At 35.3% G+C, this 18,350-nt stretch overlaps 6 protein-coding genes across 6 annotated transcripts; all 6 read left to right on the top strand.

Annotated features, from left to right (window-relative positions):
* Positions 1–580: 580 nt before the first annotated feature.
* Positions 581–1,665, top strand: LOC129573414 (zinc finger protein 239-like). Its single transcript, XM_055453906.1, has 2 exons — positions 581–1,193; positions 1,400–1,665. Exons 1-2 carry the CDS (start codon positions 581–583, stop codon positions 1,663–1,665), a joined length of 879 nt encoding a protein of 292 aa, XP_055309881.1.
* An 856-nt stretch (positions 1,666–2,521) lies between these two features.
* On the top strand, positions 2,522–4,603 carry LOC129573415 (uncharacterized). Its single transcript, XM_055453908.1, has 3 exons — positions 2,522–3,185; positions 3,593–3,829; positions 4,039–4,603. The coding sequence occupies exons 1-3, from the start codon at positions 3,023–3,025 to the stop codon at positions 4,170–4,172; spliced, it is 534 nt and encodes a 177-aa protein (XP_055309883.1). The 5' UTR covers positions 2,522–3,022; the 3' UTR covers positions 4,173–4,603.
* Positions 4,604–5,024: 421 nt separating this feature from the next.
* On the top strand, positions 5,025–7,198 carry LOC129573395 (uncharacterized). The gene is made up of 5 exons (XM_055453880.1): positions 5,025–5,112; positions 5,589–5,809; positions 5,926–5,972; positions 6,219–6,402; positions 6,662–7,198. Exons 2-5 carry the CDS (start codon positions 5,647–5,649, stop codon positions 6,802–6,804), a joined length of 537 nt encoding a protein of 178 aa, XP_055309855.1. The 5' UTR covers positions 5,025–5,112; positions 5,589–5,646; the 3' UTR covers positions 6,805–7,198.
* A 770-nt stretch (positions 7,199–7,968) lies between these two features.
* On the top strand, positions 7,969–11,295 carry LOC129573407 (uncharacterized). The gene is made up of 3 exons (XM_055453900.1): positions 7,969–9,051; positions 9,189–9,362; positions 10,018–11,295. The coding sequence occupies exons 1-3, from the start codon at positions 8,889–8,891 to the stop codon at positions 10,158–10,160; spliced, it is 480 nt and encodes a 159-aa protein (XP_055309875.1). The 5' UTR covers positions 7,969–8,888; the 3' UTR covers positions 10,161–11,295.
* A 20-nt stretch (positions 11,296–11,315) lies between these two features.
* LOC129573406 (uncharacterized) lies at positions 11,316–13,410 on the top strand. The gene is made up of 4 exons (XM_055453899.1): positions 11,316–11,522; positions 11,870–11,916; positions 12,351–12,516; positions 12,652–13,410. The coding sequence occupies exons 1-4, from the start codon at positions 11,342–11,344 to the stop codon at positions 12,837–12,839; spliced, it is 582 nt and encodes a 193-aa protein (XP_055309874.1). The 5' UTR covers positions 11,316–11,341; the 3' UTR covers positions 12,840–13,410.
* A 2,764-nt stretch (positions 13,411–16,174) lies between these two features.
* On the top strand, positions 16,175–18,160 carry LOC129573410 (uncharacterized). Its single transcript, XM_055453903.1, has 2 exons — positions 16,175–16,560; positions 17,457–18,160. The coding sequence occupies exons 1-2, from the start codon at positions 16,400–16,402 to the stop codon at positions 18,025–18,027; spliced, it is 732 nt and encodes a 243-aa protein (XP_055309878.1). The 5' UTR covers positions 16,175–16,399; the 3' UTR covers positions 18,028–18,160.
* Positions 18,161–18,350: the final 190 nt, after the last annotated feature.

Genomic DNA, 18,350 nt, shown 5'->3' with positions numbered 1-18,350 from the left:
GTCTACGTTCAGCTTTGGCATTAGTCACTGCGCAATACGAAAACAACCACATTCTGTTGGTCATTCCAAGGAGAAATTGGCAACCAGCAATTGTTACTCGCATTTTGCACGGATAATCGAAACTGTAAGCATAAAAATATTTTTCACGTCGATGCCATGGATAGAAAAGCGAAGAGATAACGAAGAAAAGTTTTCTATTGCGAACAAATTGCGTGAATTTTTGTGAGAAGCAAACGCTCCTACAAGCCATTTCTATGTGGAAAGCAATTGTGCCATTAACATTATCCTCACCATCATACATTTTTGCTTTGAATTGCGTGGTGACGAACAATCCATTCATTGGTATTCTCAATAACTTACGAAAATTCAATTGAAGCTTACATTTTAAAAATTCTCCCGACAAAAAACACTTCTGAACTGTCAAACCTAATTTTTTCTTCACACTTTCCTTTCGATTGTTTGACAGATTGGCATTGATTATGGATATGGATCCAGGCGAAGGTACTTCAGATGGCCGTGTGCAACGTAAGATGAGCCAGACATTAAAGATGAACCGTCGAATGGCATTAAATTTGATTTGATGACACGTGCGAATGGAAGATTTGAAGCAGATGCAGCGACAGCGAACTCGAACATCGAATCGGAAGATGAGTCAGAGAGTGACTTTATCATCGACTTTGATTTGAATGATGTGAAAGAGGAAGTGAAGTGTGAAGAAGAGAAGCCAGAAAAAGGAAAAGAAAATGCTTCTTCAATGGGCTGGAGCTCAGATGCAGACGAACCGAATTCTCTTGACGGTCAAGACAATGAACAAAGGGATGGATCAAAGGCCATTTGCAAGAGACTGAATGCGAATGGCAAAGGAAAGAAGCGCGATGGTTCGAGAAAGCAGAACAGACGAAAGATTCCGAGGAATAAGGCGGCGAAGAAACGAAAGGAGCACAAGTGTCATGTGTGTGGTTATGTTACAACAAAAAAATGTAATCTCAATGCACATATTCGTATTCACACAGGTGAAAGGCCATACAAATGTGATCAATGTTCGGAAAGCTTCACACTCAAACGTAATTTAAATCGGCACAAGCGAATCCACAGCGGAAGCAAACCATTTAAATGTTCCGTTTGTTTCAAAACATTTTTGCAAAAAATTACTTTGAATCGACACATGCGTACTCACGCCGATGAGCTTCCACGTTCTTTTCGAAATGTGGTCATAGATTTTCCGGAGAAGAGGCAAAACAACTACACGAGAAGAGCTGCAAGCAACGTCGATACGAATGCTATCTCTGCGAATTGAAATATTTCGCAAAATCCAATCTCAAACATCATATGCAAGCAAAACACACCGGGGAACGTCGATTTCAATGTGAAATCTGCGGAAAACGATTCGTCCAAAAAGGTAATCTTAATCGACATTTGGCACAGCATTGCGAGCAGTTTCCCTTTGGATGCATCAAGTGTGGTCGAGGATTTTCAACAGAAGGCGATAAAACAGCACATGAGAAGATCTGCGGTCGACGTCAACATCAGTGTTACGTGTGCAAGGTGTTCAAGCTGCAAAATCCCAATTTACGCCATCATATGCAAGTCCATCATTCAGGTGAAAAGCCATTCAGCTGCAAATGGTGTGACAAACGTTTTACACAAAAATATTTCGCCAAGTAGCACATGAAACGCTTTCACTACTCGCAAAGATGATGCTACGGGCAATAGAGCTATTCCATCCCACTCGAATCATTTTTCATGGTCAATTCGACGGACATTTTTCAATAGAACTTGACTTTTCTTCCTTTGTTCGTGAATTTATTTAGTAGGCTTGTTCTTTCAATAAAAACAAAATGAATGAAAAAAACATCTTTTTGAATGACATTTTTCACATATGAAGAGAATTTTCCAAAGTATTTCCTTAAATAAAGATTCGAAATCAAATTCATTGTCTTTTTTCTTTATCGGTTTTATTTTTCATATAGTTTATTTGAGTTCTGCCGATGTAAGTGTTTATAACGATGATCATCGTCAAAATGTGTAGAATGTTTTAATCTTTGATTGCCCATTCCATTGTTGTGGTCCACAACTTGTGGGCCGATAGAAATGTGGCAAATGTTCACTAGTTCTTCGCTTAAATACAACTCATTATCGATTGGAGTTTTTGTCATGCAGGACCGATCGCGTGGGATCCAAAATTGTGACGAAAATTTCTATTATAAAATGCCTGAATAAGTGTCGACTAAATAAATTATTTCTGCATAGATTCTTACGAAGAAAGATTAAATGAGTTTGCGGCGTATAAACAAAATTCAAACCAATTTGTGTTTGTCTGACTGATGATTAGTCAGCATTAAGTACGTCATTATCTGCGGAGATCGCATCTCCAAACGCAAACCCACAGCAACAAACACAGATACATCAAACGCAGAGACATCTTCGTTCCTTAGATGTGTGTGTTGTGTAGTTGTTTGCAAAACAAACCTGTGGTCACATTGGTTTGCCATAGATTTCCGCATGGAATCTACACGGTGTGTACGCAGTTGAGAATTGACTTCGAACGGAAGAACAATGCTTCATTCTGTCAGAACAAGAATATAATTAAAAATAAGATCAATGTGAAAGTGTTGTTGTCAAGCTGCTGCTGTCAGTTTCAAATATTTGCAGCTTCTGAATTTCATCGTCTGACATTTTTTGTGTTTATATTCTGGTATCTGTTTGTTTTTGCTCTATATTTAGAAGTCATTTTGAACGTTTTCGCTCGAAAATTGTACTTCAGTGTCATAAATGTGTGTTGTACGAACGATCAATTTGTAATTTGTGGATAGAAATTAATGAAGAAAGAAAATTAAAAGGAAAAGACGAAAGAAATAAAAAAAAAGAATCAAGAAGCTGTGTGTTAATAGTTGAATTCGAAACAAGAAATAAGTAAACGACAGAATTTTACCAAAAAAATATCGGCAGTTTCAAATCGATTGAAGTGAACAGTGAACGCTGTTTAAATTCGAGAAATTTTTGGTGAACGAGATCAGTCAAAATGGAAAATGGCCAACAATCGAACGGTTGTGTCAGCTGGAGATCCGTTGGAATTGTACTAGGATGCCTCAAAATAATAGAGAGTCTCGGTTTTGGACTATTTTTCCTAATTATATTTGGCTTGTATATGGGCTTGGTTGCTATCGCCATTCTGGCCATATACGGTGCGTAGTTCAAATGTGATTAATCACTTTTTATTTCATTAAGTTAAATGGATGCATTCAATACCGTGATTTATGTCAGTTTTGTGAGAGAGAAAAGGTGCACATCAAGACAGAATAGCCTCATAACGATAACTACCTGTTATAGCAGAATAAAATAAAGACATGGACGTCGAAGAATGTTCACACACACCAAAGAACCTGAAATTAAAACCACAAGATGCTATTCAAATCAACCATAAAACATTTCTAAGCTAGCTCTTGCTTCTGATTGCTTCATTACCAATTGTTTTTCCTCCTGTTCATATCCATTTTTGGCCAACAGATCATTTACAAATGATATTGGTCACTTTAGAACACTTCAAGATTTAAAAAAAAAACAAAATTTAATTATTTGTTTTTCATTTCAGTTCTAAATGGAATCGCAAGTGTCTTCTGGCTTGTAGGCATTTATAACAAAAAGCCTGGATATTTATTATTATCCCTTATATGGTGGCTCATTCCTTTATCTATCATGATTTTCTTGGCAGTCATCCTTTTGATAAGGGGATCAAGTGAAATTTTTGATAGCAAAGAGCTACACGAAGAGAATGGAATCGGTCATCACTCAACGAATTTATTCAATTTGTTGATAATTGGCAGTGCAGGTAAATTATGGAGAAAAAAAAATTTCAAATGATCATAAAAATTCACTCTAGTCTGTGACTCAATTGAATTCGGTTTCAAACCTTTTGGGCTCGAGTGAGTACGTTAACAATCAATGACAAGTATACTTGTCAAGCACTATAGTGTTGAACATATCTAACTGAAATATGATTTCAAATCATTTTAACCTCTGCTATGATTTTCTTTTCAGTTGGTGGAGTGTTTTTCTATACATTATCTGTGATATGCTATATCAAACTAAAGGCAGACGTTCAACAATACACATCGGAAATTCCAAGACTGGACGTGGCGTATGCTACAGCGCCTGAATTCGATATTTATTGAAAGAAACTTCATTGTACTTGTATTCCATGAAAAATCGTTTTTTTTTCTGTGTAGTACATTTTACGGTCAAATGAACAAAAACAACAACACACTTACAAATCATTCTGCTCTTACCATCAAAACGCTCTTACCACAAATTTTGCGATTGATTTTTTTTCAATGTGAAATAACCATTTAGTTGTAAAATCCTATAGCAAACCTTTTTATCATTTCCTAATGGATATCTGGTAATGAATCTTTTGTAAAAATTCGATAAAAAAACTGATAAGAATATGAATAAAACTTCGAAAATCAATATTGAAAATCATATTAATTTGCGTAACTAGTTTAACAAATAATACATAATCCAAATACATCAACATGAAAATGTTCTGCTATGGCATTTAGACTGCCGTCAAACGTTTCCAATAAATCCAAACGATTATGAAAATCATGTGTGAATGTTTATTTGTTTAACACACCCTGAAGTGATATTAACGCACTGAAGTTCTTCCGAAGAGGGTGAATACGATGTTTCCAGTTCGAGCGTTTTTTTCCCAGTAAAATACAAGTTCAAACGTTAAACCATAGTGGTCTCTATTAGAGAGACTCTCTAATACCGTTACAGAATACCATTTCAATCGAAGCTCATTTAGTCAAATGAGGGCCTCAGACTGAAGCCAAGAATGTGTGCGACGCATAATGAAAATCCAATTCGACCCATTTCCATTGAAGCACGCACCAAATTTAGTTCAAATGAATACTGTTTGACTTGAATCTTGAATCCAATGAAAATGACATCAACAATTTGCACGCACACTAAAGCCCATGCGTGTGATGTATAGCAATTTGGAAAAGGACGAAAAGAAATCGTTATGTATTTGTATGCCGGCGATTAGTGCACGGAGTTGAATCGCGCAGTCTCGCATTGACCGTGGATGGAAACACACTATTCAATCTGGTAGTTATGATTCAATTTTATCAAGTGAATTGTTACCAAGTGGATTCTTTTTAGGTCGAAAAATCATTGAATTTAGTTTTGCTGGTTTCATGTATTTTATTCGTTCGAAGAAATGTCGTTTCTTTAATAAATAACAAATTCTCATTTTATTCATTTGTATTAAAGAAAAAAAAATGTCAAATTCTGACTTATTTCTTGTTCTTTGATGAAAATGTACATACGAGCTGGAATTTTTTTTACAATCAACTGATTTCAGCTATTGTTACTAACACATCGTTCCAATGAATACTTTTCCTAACAAACTTTGTTTCCGGAAAAGCGATTCCTGAACTTTCATACAAACAGTGTTCTTTCGATTCATTAATTCCTTGTCAAAATTGTCAACACATCTAGTGCTGTGTGCAAAAAAGTGAAATTCATTCAGGATCTGTTAATAAATTTGTTCTCTTTTTCATTTTTTTTTGTATCCGCAAAAGAATTGAAAGTTCGAAATTGTGAAAACAGCTTTGTTGCTTGAAAATAAAAGTGCTCAAAATGGATAGCGGTCAACCAAGTCACGTTCTTTGGCGAAAAGTTGGAGTTGCATTAGGTGGTGTAAGAGCTTTAGACTCCATTGGAATTGGAATATTTCTCACCATTCTATTTTGGGCCTCATTCGAATTGATTGGTGTTACTTTGCTGATTTTTGTGGTGTACGGTAAGTTAGAGGGGAATAATGTGAATGTTGTGTGTTAAATGCTTTGAACTCTAGGTCATTCGAAACGATTTTTTTTACTTGTGTGAATTCAAATGGCCTTTTGAACCCTTTTTTAGCTCTGAATCTAACAGCATCCGGCCTGTGGCTGTTCGGAATTTGGAAGGCAAGTAAACGCTGAACTGATTGAAAGTTTTTTTTATTTGATTTTATTGAATTTGATTATTCCTGAAGGATATTTTTCTCAATTTTTTTAAATGATAAAATTTGGGCAAGTTACAATCAACAAAAATTCTCCGTTCATGAATTTTAAGACATTTTTTTTCTTCAGCTTAATGATTTCAAAAGAATTTGAACGGTGCGACCAAAATTAATAATCCTTTTTTAAAAATTTAAATCCTTCGACAAACAGAAAAAATCTCGGTTTCTCTTGGCTGCGTTGATCTGGTTTATCATTCCATTGGTTATCTCATTGATATTGACCATCAGTGTTTTGTCTTCTGGACCACCAAAACGGAGTACGGAGGAGTTTGAACAGGAAGGCATAGCTCATTTCTTTAATGACTGGCTTAAAGTGTTGGTTGTCATTGGAGGAGGTAAATTTCAATCGAAAAAACTATGAAAAATTCCAATTTAAATTCACAAAAAAAAAAATTGACAGCATTCCAATAATAAATTGCTAAAAGATAACTTAAAGAAAAAACTAAAAGACATCTTAGAAAAATTTAACTCAAAACGAAAACATTGTGATGCTAATTTTGTACACACTTGGCATGAAACACAAACAAATAATTTTGAAAACTTCATTTCCAAAAAATGCCAAAACTAATCATTTCCCATCATGAATAATTTCAGTGCTTAGCGTGGTATTCTATGGGATTGCATTAGTCACCTATCTCAAATTGAAGGAGGCCTTTGATGGAGACGCATCGGAAATCCAGGGTTTAGGTGTGGGCTACACACCGAAAAACAAAACTACCGATTTAAATATCTACTAAAATGGGATTGGATTCACTCGAAATGGATGGTGCACGGAAAGAAATATCTCTGAATCCATAATATAACCAATTGGTTCTTTAAAGTTTTCATGTGAAAAGAGAATAATTGCATTTATCTTGGATCTGTAGTTCATCTAAATAGAATGCACAAAGTAGTTTGCTTCCGAAATATCAAGTGAAATGTCCCTGTTTTCTCTCCGTTTTTTTCCCACTTTTTCTTAAACAAAGCCATCGGCTAAACTATATGTTGAACGAAGAAAAAAAAAATGTTGTAATTTCAATGTGATGTACCAGTTCAAATGTGACCTTCAAAATATGTTGTGTTCTAAATTGAAGCAAAAATATATGTATGAAAGAAAAAAAAAACTGTTTGAATAAAGATGATTAAAGAATATATATATATCTTATACAAGACAAAAAATGTAGAAGACTAACAGCAGCGATGGTGTCATTATTGTCATTAGACTAAGTAATTTTCTTGTGGTGAATGTAGGTCTCTGCGTTGACGTCAGCTATCGATTAATTTGCATCGATGAACGGTGCCTTTGACACGTGTGATGTAAACGAAACGCGTGTGATGTATACTTGCTTTGAACAAAGCGCATTTCAAAGAGCTTGTAAAGAAATGTTATACTTATGTTTGGTGTTGTTTAGCTCCATAGTTTTGACGCTTTCAATTGACTAATGCGAAAAGAGGCTGACATACAACTACATAGATGCGTTACTTCGGCAATACAAACAAGAAAACACATACAAACTACGATACAAACGCAAAAAACATACGAAGTCAACGAAATGAACGGAGAAAATAAAAACCCAAAATGAATTCATCGATACATGCGAATTTAGCGAAATCATCACAAAGAATACATAAATTTAGCGCCGACAGTTTGGCGCCTGAGTTTCTTGCCGGCAACAGCACAGTTACGTTCTGAATGTAAACAATAAAGCGTCGTTCAAGCGATGTGGTCAATATAAATAAGTCCGCCGTTGATATGTGCCGGTAGTTGCGGTTAGCATGCGCCCAACGCAAAGACGTTAATTGTCGTATGTAAAGCGCAAGCATCGATATGTGATACAAATATGCACACACACACACATACGACAACCGTTCGATGCGTGCTGCGTAGCTTTGTATGTATTTCGATTGTCATATTATGTTGGCTCGTCATTAGTATCGCCTTGGCTGCGGTTGAACGAACAATTCATTCCGCAGTCATGCTTTGATTTCGACCTTTCATTTTGACAATTCTCTTCTTCTTTTTTTTTTCGTTCGTTCGTGCTGTTGTCAAGTGAATTTTTCGCTGCTGCTTTAGCATAAATAGTTCCTTTTTGTTTGTTACTTTTTAATTGTGGATTGATGAAAAAAAAAAGTTTGTACATTCAGTGTGCGTGAATAAATATCCATTGAATTTCTCCATCGAAAAATGTACTTTGGACGTGTTTATCTACACTTGAATTGTATCGTGAAAATGAATCATTAAGTGTCTGAGTGTTTTATTTCTTGAAACATGTATGAGTGTGGTGATGTGCTGTGAGTGTGTTGCATATACAGTGTATAGAAGTATCGATTTTGGCATGATTTCAAATAGAATCCAATGAATTCTTTAGTTTTCAATGTATACGAATTAAGCTACAAACTTGTTACTTACACAAACATTCGGGGAATTCAATTCCAAGCACGTTTCCCGCGTAAATGCCACGACTAATTTAAAACAACCCATATTTATGATTCAAAATTGTGTAATCAACGCCTTATATGATGTAAATGAGTGAAACAAAAAGAAACAATAACATTGAGCTGCTTATTAAATCATCGAAGAAACAACGATTTTAATTGCTTGAATAATTATTTGAAGTAAATTTTCAATCAATTCAATTCTATGAAGGGTTTCATCATTCAAAACTTAACTTAACTTAACTTAACTTATTAAAATTGACACACACGCACAATATAGAACAATGTCGTTCTAAGCGGAAACAAAACAAGAATCGAAAGCAAAACCAACAAATGAATGAAAGATAAAAATTCTGAGTAGAAAAAGTGATAAAAATTCTTATCGAATTCAAAAGAAACACTCACAATGGATTCGGAACAAACAAAAGGCTGTTGTAATTGCAAGGTCATCAGTACCATATTGGGAGTCGTTGAAATATTGCTCAGCATTGGATTTGGATTTATATTTGGAGTTTCATATGCCATCTTTGGCGATTATCAAACAGCTATTGTTATATTTTTGATTTGCTGTAAGTGTGACTTTTATTCACAAATATCCAAGTTTTCTCCTAGCAAAAAACCAACAAAGTGCTCTTCTTCTATAGAAGAAATCTTTCTGTTTTCTTTTGTAGAATAGGTCAATCAATTTTTCGTTGTTCTATTTCAGTTTTGAATCTAATGGCCAGCGTCATTTGGCTCAGAGGAATTGGGCTGGAAGAAATACGATTTTTGCTCACCGCTATTGTTTGGTTTATCGCTTCTTTGGGGCTTTGGTTGCTTTGGATGATTTTAGATGTGATATCTGGCGTTGAGCTCGATAAAACTATACTTGTTACAACAGGTAATTGCAATTTTGAACACCGTGTTCACACAAAAACTCCATTTTCTACGCATTTGTGAGAGTTTCCATACAAATTGAAAATCGAACGGTCAACGTACACGTAAGCGACAAAGGTTAAAGTCAAGGTGAATTGCAAAGGATATATAGAGATAGATAAAGCATATTTCAGCCAGCAGCGAAATGTTCAGTGCTATTTGTTCGGCGAACAATGTTCGCTACTTACATGCGTTTTTCTCATATCTCAGCATAGCTCAGTAAATATGTGATGAACCGATATGGACAGAGTCCAATCGGTCGGGAATAAGTTAAGACACAGAAAAGTGTTCTTCTCAGGTGGTTATTGGAAAGTCGAAAGTCTGACAAAGACTGACAAATACTGACTTCAGTAGCCGATCGTTTACAGCTGTGATACATACCTACGTATTTGCTGTCGGTCACTCTACGAATTTGCTTATGTTGCTATGACTTTGTTTACATGGGCATATATGCCAAATCAGCGATCCACTCTTACTTTGATCCGTCTGTCGTGTATGTGTGAGCTAATAGCCTATTAGTTCATTGTTATTCACTACAACGGCGTGGAAAATATTGATTTTACTTCGAAAATTGATCAAATTTAAATCCCAACTGCCTTTTTATTCTTTTATTTTTGCAGCCCTCATTGTGATTTCCCATATTTCAACTGTATTGTGCTATATAAAGTTGCGAAACCTCATTATGGGAGACGAGCCAGAGGATCGACGAGCAAATGTATCGAATGCAGCGGAACTCGAAGAATGCAAAGGGTTTAATTCTTAGTACAAATGTAACGAACAAATGCAATTTTTGCCTTATGATTTTTTTTTCGACGAATTTACCGTTAACAAGACAAATATTTTTAAGCTATAGATAAAATGAATTGCTCTAAGTTCAAAAGTGGAAAAAATAAGACAAAAAATACAGGAGAGAGCAAATATCTCGCGCAACAAAACTGAATGTTGACAAACTGTTACTCAAAAAAATTAAGAAATAAATGTATAAAGATAAAATAAAGTTATCGTATTCCAAAGTTGTGGATTTCTAACCTGTCTAACTAATTAAGACGACAGTCTTCAAAATTGTTACGGGATGATGGAAAAAAACGCATGATGCATTTCATTCAATTTTACGCTCAGTTCATTTTATTTTGAATGTAATGTACTGTTTTATTCATGATTGATTTCTTATTTTATGCATACGATTAATCATACCATGGTACACTTGTACAATCTTTTACCTCGTTCATCCTATGTAACACTTATACACGTTTTGCTTGCATTTTTTCGGTAAGAGCATCTGTTGCGCATTCTTCTATCAAATCTACCAACAAATTGCATCCAACAAACAATCATCGTTCGACTAACAAATTGGAAAACTTCTACTTTCTCCGAAGAAATCGACGAAAGCATCGATATGACGATGCGTCACTTTTTTTTCCAATTTTTCCATGACTTTCCTTCTTTGAGATTGCAAAATGCACACTCCAATGCATCGACGATGATGCATCCAGTGAATGCCATTCACCGTAAGCATGAGCGCAGACAACGCTAGACGATATGCATAAATGCAGGCTGCCCGCGGATGTCCGTGAGCGAAAGCTTGGGGTTGATATGCGCAGTATTACATTGGCTGTAGAGGGAAAAACAACCAATTTTTCTCTCTCAAATTGAGTTTTTCGCTGTGAACTTGAACAAATGAAAATTGAATCAAAGTGAAAAGGATTTTTTTTTTATCGAATTCAAAGTTATTTATTTGAACTTTGAATGATTTTTGAAATAGAAATTAGTTTTCAGTTATTAAATAGTTATTTTTGCGTGAAAAATCAGTGAAGATATACAGAACAGCAAAGCAGAATCATTCTGTCATTGAAAATTGAGTTGATTTGAAATTGACTCTGTGCATTGGCATTGATTAAGTAAGCTCAGTTTTAAAAAAATACGCAGTTTCCGCACTTCGACAAAATGAAAAATGACCAAATCGGTGCGTCCTCGAATCGAGACTCGTTTTTTGACTGGAAATTTACAGGAAAAGTCTTGGGCTATTTATCCATTATTTTGAGCATCGTGATAGGTGTTTATTTTCCACCATTATGTTGGAAATTTGATTGTAAAAAATTTGCCATCGCTGTGATTGTAATGTCGAGTGAGTGTGAAATTCTTCTTTTTGTACAATTTTCCAATGTTGTAAATTTTTCCAAACGCTGCTGAATATTGCAAATATTTGATGCAATGTTACAGCATATGTATCCTACCGCAAAATTCCCAGTGCGCGAACTCCACACAGAGAGACAACAGCTCGGTTTTTTTTTGCATTGTTGTGCTTGAACACATGGAAAATCAGCTGCTTTCCGTCTGTGCGGTGTTTACACACTGGAGAATGAGCGTGGTGCAAGGCAAAGTGTGGTTTTTTTTTGCACAGCATATGTTGTTATTGGACTCAATGGAGAAGAAAAAACATATTTTAACCGTGACATTTGTTCACTCTTGCAGTTGCGAGCTTGGTAGCCAGCGTCATTTGGCTCATCTCAATTTATTTGGTAGGTGAATCAACGAGAATTCAAACAATTTTGATGAGAAATTTTGAAAATTAAGCAAATACTCAACTCAAAACTAGTAAAATTGACACATTTTCGACCAAAATGTTCCAAAAATCGAAACTTCTGTTTGGAAAATCCAACACCCGATAGGAAATATGATTATTTTTGAATTAACTTGTGAATTAAAAGTGAAATTACTTGATGATTTTTGGAATGAAAATTTGAAATTTGTCAATTTGAAATTAAATTTTGGTATTCAAGGACTTGAAAGTCTTAGAGCTTTTGAATGAATTGGAACGAAAAAAAAAAAATTGTTGAACATTTTATCTTTTTTATAAATTTTCGACTGAATTCAATTCAAAACGCATCAAATTGAGAAGCAATAAATGTATAAAAATTACAGAAAAATAAAAAAATTGTCTCGTCTTTACCAGAAAAAGCCAATTTTTGCACTATTTGCAATAATACTGTGGACCATACCGACAAGCACTTGCACCGTTTCTGCCCTATCGTACACGCTGTACTATACGTTGTACATGATTTACGACCGAGAATACTGGCATGGTCTCATCGGAATGCTGAAGGGATTAGTTTCTGAAGGTGAGATCAAGGAAATATGTTGAAAATGCTATCTGAATGGCTGAATTCATGCATCATATTTTATGCCTCATGTCTTAATTTTTTTCAACTTTTCGAATTTTCCCTCCCATGTTTATCTCCACATATCTTCCACAGTGGTTTCTGTCACCTTCTATTCGATAGCGATTTTGGTTTACATATCGATGAGAGAATTCAATCGCAACATATCAAAATCAGATCAAGGAAGACTTGATGTGGTGTATACAGCAGCGCCAGCCGAAGATGGGATTCGATATTGTGATTTGATTGCAACGACCAGAGACTATGCATGCAATCAAGTTTAACGAATCAACTCCAAGTATTTGTGTAACATGTAGAAATTGCAATTTTTCGATGCACAGAGAAACACACAGAGAGAGAGAGAGAGTGATGCTCTCTCCGGTTTTCTCAACAATGTTTATGTTGTTGTATAGAACGATGTTTTCGCGACACGATATTTTTGTTATAAAAGAACTGAACAGTAGAAATATATTTTGACATGTATGAAATGTTGGATTTCCATTTGTCGAAATAAAATATGTTTCAAACTTTGAATGCGGAACATTTTGTATGCATTTTTCTTTCATTCACTTTCTGTCCATCTAGAATGAGTGGAGAATTTCCCTTTACAACGTTTCTCTTTTCTTTATTTTCTTCTTTTGTTCGCGTTTTTTCTATACATGACTGCACTTGAAGCATTGAAAACGTGCAATATGACGTATTTGGCACGTGTCGTTCTACTTCCTTCTCCAGCTGACGCATGCAATTCTGTTTCAATAGCCTAGAAACTGCACGACGTGCCATGCGTCAGTGTCACGATTGCAATGGCGCTTCACCAGCATCATTCAGCTGCCACACTTCGTTGACCTTGAACTTCAAAGCGTTTTCATCGGAAGATTTCTAACTAAAAAATTCGCATTTTTTCTTCGCTTCCTTTGAAAAGGGTTGAAAAGACTTTAAAACTCTTAACAAGTTATAATTAGAGCTAAGATTCGATTTTCATGATTGGCAAGCAAGAGAATACTCATGGATCAATTTACATTCATTCAATTTGTTTTTTTCAAATAAAAGACTACATTTTATGCTAAATACACTTGTTTATTTGTTTTTTCTTTGATGCAAATTGTTGAACAAAAGTAGCTTCCTCCTTTGTAGGAGATTACTTTCATTACAGAAGAGAAGTACTTGTGAATTTTCTCGTTTTGATTGAAATGTGTCCATTGCGAGGAGCATTCTGAGCATATTTCACAGCGGAACGTTTCATTGCCGATTTTTTGTTTATGGATTCGTTTCCACGACACTTACAATTGGTAACTTTAACTAACTTTAACTACAAATTCGGTAAAGTTCTGAAAGCAAGTTGAACATTTGAGATTCAGCGGACAAAGACATATGTGAGTTTCATGGTGGCGTTCCAAATAGCTTGCCTAAGTAAATGTCTTTGACAACACGCAAAGATGAGTTTTCCAATGTTTCTTCAGGGAAGTAGAGAATTTCTTTCACAAATAACATTCCACGAAGCTTGCAACCAGTTTCATAATTCACCTTTTTCTCGTTGTAATGAAATTTGTTCAAATAATTTGATTGAAGATTTGATCTATTCGAACAGTTTGGGCTACTGAACCGAAATTCGTCGACATTTTTTGTGGATTTCGCAAGATTGTTTGGTTATGAATCGTTTTGAGCAAACGCTGCATGGAAACAACTTTTCACCGATGATGTCGTGTCTCATTTCTTTTCAAATTGGTTGCAAAGTGAGTAATAAAATCAGAAAATGTCTCGCTTTCCATTTTATTTGCCTTGAGGTGGCTTCTTATTGTTACTAAAACTGTATGCTTTGATTCTCTTGCTGACTGTTCTTTTGCGCACAAACCAATCCGCTTGACCTGTTCTGCTTTTCTTTTGCACATTGCCTCTCAATCGATTCATTTTCCAACACGATGACATTTGATTTGTGCTTATCAGGCGGCTCTGTACAATGACCATTTATTGCAACGCAATTCCAGTGCTGTCAAACAAAAATCAGAATGTTTTCTTTCAAATAAATATTTTTTCAATAAAAACACAACACATGAAACCAACAAATTGAACATTTTTTTACATTTACAGTAAAATTCACCTTTGTACACAAAATAAACCAGTTTTTTCTTATGAATTCATCGTTAACTTAACAATTTTCTGTAATTTTACTAATTTTAAGGAAAAATAAATGGGAAAGAATTCATAACATGCTGGACTACTCAGATAGTAGAGCAAAAATGTTGGACTGCTCTGTTGCGACAGCAAAATGGCGGCGTGAATGAGTGAAAATATTTATTGTTTATCGGCTAAAGGTTTCGCGAAAATGTGTTTCGTGCTAATGCGATGCGGAAACATCGAGAGGGGAGCCATGCACACAACTACAGATGCTAAGCTGTACAGTGAAATGTAATGACAGGCGTTGATGTTCGAAATGTTGTGTGGTGTTGCCACTAACATTTCGAAAATGAAAATTGTCAGTTTGTTCATAAATATAGAATAAAATAATTCGATTGAAATTTTCTTCTATATTGAGAAAATTGCTCCCCATATTATGCACGGAACAATCTCAACATTTTGACTTTATGCAAAATGGAATTTTATTCGTCGAATTCTGATAGAGATTATGAACTTGGTCAACTGAACAACGACGCACCGATCGCATCCAAGTCATAGATAGTTTTCATGTGGATTTTGTTTGAAACTTCTAGCAATTTTCAATCAAATTGAAGACTCTTTTTTGTCGAACTATCCATTCGGTGTTAAATTCGGATTTTATGCGACAAAGAAAATGTATTGCTAGTTGTCAAGCGGAGGCTTTGACAAAATAGTTGAACCATTTTTTAAAAATTGTTTCCGCAAAAGTTCTTTCAACGCTCGCCCACTCAAAAAACAAAACATTGTATTTGTTGCGTCAAGTCATGCCAATTTACGACTGTACATGTTGTTTTTGCCCAATAGTCTTTCATTCTTCCAAAGCATATTGCTTATCCAACTGTTTGATTGTTTCAAATTTACTCGAAATGTCACAAGATATCCAATTCAGCTTCAAGAGAATCTATCAGCGACACATTGAAGTTCGAATTCGAACTAGAACAACCATGGAAGCCATTTCGATTTGCTTCATCCGTTTATGCTTCATTTCTGCATCGTCGGCACTGCAACAACATTAGCTTTTTCGTTTTGCGTTGTAAAACACGTTTTTATTTTCATCTCGTAAACGTTTTGCAACTACAGCCAATTTTCATTTTATCGCTCAACGCGTTCATTTAGCAGATTATTAAAAAAAATCACTCATTTCCATTGCATTTTCAAAAATAAAACCACATTCCTGTGTCATTTTACATTCTCATCGATCACAAATAAGGTAAGTAAAAAAATGCTTCATTCCCGTCACTAATGCTGTTTGATTGGTTTTGCGCAATGAAAATTCATTGCTTACATTGCTTATTCTTATGACGCGCTTCAGTGTGGCGTAAATTCATGTTGCGTTTTTAAGAATTTACTTTTCCATGTTACGTTCTTTCGCATATTACGTCTTTGTTATGAGTTATGTAACATAATTCTGGAGCATTTCTCTTTCATTTTGATTCTCTGTCTTTAGCATTGGCTTCAACTTCTTATTTCGAAGCATGTTTGGTTTATTTTCTTAATTACATTCTGATGTGCGTCGATGGGACTGAAAATGGTATTGCACAAAAATGTTCGTTTGGAATTTTTTACCACAAATTGGGAACTAATTATGAGCGCCTTCACAAATTTTGTCTCAAAATCCCTTCGGTTCTTAACATTTGTTCACTTTCAATAAATTTTAATAAGATTCATTTGCATTGAAATTTAGTTTGACATGGCGTCACTCAAATGGAAAGAGGAATTTGACAAAATGCTCGTTTCATTGGATCGTAAAACGACACTAACGTTGCGATTGATCGAGGCTGATTTTAACAGCGAAGGCAAAGCTTTGCCTGAAGGATTCAAAGAACATTTCTTGGGTGCTACAAGCGAACGGTAAGTTTGTATATTTTTATTTTCTTCATGAATCATAAATTATGATCTATGACACAAGTCTCTCTTTTGCTTCAATTTTTGTTGAATCATTCTCAGAGAATCATTTCAGCATAGATATTCAATTTTCTGATGAGATCTCAGTAACTGAATGCAGTGACTACGAACGTCGCTGTAAGTAAGCGAACGCTCTACATTCAAGCGCGGACATGCATATACATTGGTTTACACACAATCGGAGTGAGTGTGCGTGCGAAAGGAGAGAAGAGAGGAGAGACAAACGAATTATGTCGCATTGAACGATGAGAGTGAACGTCTCTTGATACAGTGTCAGTGTGGCGAACACTTACTCTTTGTTTCTTGGAATTGTTGTTCCTTCTTCTTTTTCTTCTAACAAATTGGTTGGCAGCACAAACTCAAGTAAAAAAAATAAAATTCTATAACTAAACACAATAACAAAATAATCAAATATTGTTTTGTTTATTTTTTGAATGTGATTTTTTTTTTGATTGTGTTTGTGCTGCCAACCAATTTTTTAGAAGAAAAAGAAAAAGGAACAACAATTCCAAGAAACGAATAGTAAGTATTCGCCACACTGACACTGTGTCAAGTGGACATCGCTCGATGCAACACATTTCGTTCGTCTCTCCTCTCTTCTCTTCTTTCGCACGCACACTCACTCCGATTATGTGTAAACCAATGTATATGCATGTCCGCGCTTGAATGTAGAGCGCTTGTTCACTCACAGCAACGTTCGAAGTCACTGCATTCAGTTACTGAGATCTCATCAGAAAATTGAATATCTATGTTGAAATGATTCTCTGATCATTCTATTCGAAAGCGATTGGTTTTAAGGTAAATGTTCATCGTGAATATAATTCAATCTTTTTGTTTCTTAGCATAAAGCGCAGTTATGAACAGTACGAGATGAGTCCACGGGCAAATGTATCACGGTTAAACATCGCTGGGTCATTAAATATGGATTTGGATCAAGCAACGATGGAAAATGCGATCAATATCATAAAAATCGATGTTCAAACTGTTGATGAAAGTGAAAACGATGAAGAAGAAAAGGTCGACGAGGTCCACCCAAACACGATGACACGGATGATGAATCAAGATATTGGTGGCCCAGATCCAGGTGATCCACAAAGCGTGCGGCAACAGATCGAAATGATTTGGCCGGCAGCAACAGCCACGGCAGGCAACAGCCAGTCAGTGCCAACAGGTACGGTGCAAAATGCACAAAATACGGTACAGCCAAAACAGTTCAAGTGTCAGATTTGTGACTATGTTAGTCGCTGGAAACATTGTGTTACCAGACATATGCGGTGCATTCACCAAAGTCGTACATGCGAAATTTGTAATAAACAAGTTGCGAATGCCAAACTATTGAAAAAGCACATGAAGACCCATACTACCACTATAAACGTCAGCGATCAACATCAACAGAGACACTATAGCACATAGCATTAAACGCACTATTGCTTCACTCTTTGTACACACTTTGACATCACTTATGCTTTGGCGCGCGTCGTACGTTTTTCAAACGTTTATGTTTGATTCAAGTATTTCACCGATTTCACCGAATTTTCTTACTCAATATCAATATATTCATCCTTACTTGGAAGTTTTTTTTTATTGCAATGATGTTTTAAAATATGATTTGTCGAGAAATATTTTTTTTTTTTCAATTTCCAAAATTAAATGAAATTAAAACACATAGCATGAAACGTATTCATAGTAGAAATGCATATGTATTAGTTTGTACTTATTCATTATAATGTATTTAG

This window comes from Sitodiplosis mosellana, unplaced genomic scaffold (genome assembly GCF_009176505.1).
Source record: "Sitodiplosis mosellana isolate CC-2019 unplaced genomic scaffold, AAFC_SMos_1.0 Smas_scaffold_6064, whole genome shotgun sequence".
In the NCBI taxonomy this organism is placed as follows: domain Eukaryota; kingdom Metazoa; phylum Arthropoda; class Insecta; order Diptera; family Cecidomyiidae; genus Sitodiplosis; species Sitodiplosis mosellana.
The sequence above is the reverse complement of the archived record's forward strand: the minus strand, read 5'-3'. Positions and strand labels throughout refer to the sequence as shown.

Bases quoted from the DNA above. Each gene is read 5' to 3' on its own strand.
- LOC129573414 (XM_055453906.1), top strand. From the start codon at position 581: ATGACACGTGCGAATGGAAGATTTGAAGCAGATGCAGCGACAGCGAAC. The intron at 1,194-1,399 runs GTTCTTTTCGAA...TCGTCCAAAAAG, and splicing joins TCACGCCGATGAGCTTCCAC to GTAATCTTAATCGACATTTG.
- LOC129573410 (XM_055453903.1), top strand. From the start codon at position 16,400: ATGGCGTCACTCAAATGGAAAGAGGAATTTGACAAAATGCTCGTTTCA. The intron at 16,561-17,456 runs GTAAGTTTGTAT...TTTGTTTCTTAG, and splicing joins TTGGGTGCTACAAGCGAACG to CATAAAGCGCAGTTATGAAC.
- LOC129573406 (XM_055453899.1), top strand. From the start codon at position 11,342: ATGAAAAATGACCAAATCGGTGCGTCCTCGAATCGAGACTCGTTTTTT. The intron at 11,523-11,869 runs GTGAGTGTGAAA...TCACTCTTGCAG, and splicing joins CGCTGTGATTGTAATGTCGA to TTGCGAGCTTGGTAGCCAGC. The intron at 11,917-12,350 runs GTAGGTGAATCA...CGTCTTTACCAG, and splicing joins GGCTCATCTCAATTTATTTG to AAAAAGCCAATTTTTGCACT.
- LOC129573415 (XM_055453908.1), top strand. From the start codon at position 3,023: ATGGAAAATGGCCAACAATCGAACGGTTGTGTCAGCTGGAGATCCGTT. The intron at 3,186-3,592 runs GTGCGTAGTTCA...TTTTCATTTCAG, and splicing joins CGCCATTCTGGCCATATACG to TTCTAAATGGAATCGCAAGT. The intron at 3,830-4,038 runs GTAAATTATGGA...TTTTCTTTTCAG, and splicing joins GTTGATAATTGGCAGTGCAG to TTGGTGGAGTGTTTTTCTAT.
- LOC129573395 (XM_055453880.1), top strand. From the start codon at position 5,647: ATGGATAGCGGTCAACCAAGTCACGTTCTTTGGCGAAAAGTTGGAGTT. The intron at 5,810-5,925 runs GTAAGTTAGAGG...ACCCTTTTTTAG, and splicing joins GCTGATTTTTGTGGTGTACG to CTCTGAATCTAACAGCATCC. The intron at 5,973-6,218 runs GCAAGTAAACGC...TTCGACAAACAG, and splicing joins GGCTGTTCGGAATTTGGAAG to AAAAAATCTCGGTTTCTCTT.
- LOC129573407 (XM_055453900.1), top strand. From the start codon at position 8,889: ATGGATTCGGAACAAACAAAAGGCTGTTGTAATTGCAAGGTCATCAGT. The intron at 9,052-9,188 runs GTAAGTGTGACT...GTTCTATTTCAG, and splicing joins TGTTATATTTTTGATTTGCT to TTTTGAATCTAATGGCCAGC. The intron at 9,363-10,017 runs GTAATTGCAATT...TTATTTTTGCAG, and splicing joins AACTATACTTGTTACAACAG to CCCTCATTGTGATTTCCCAT.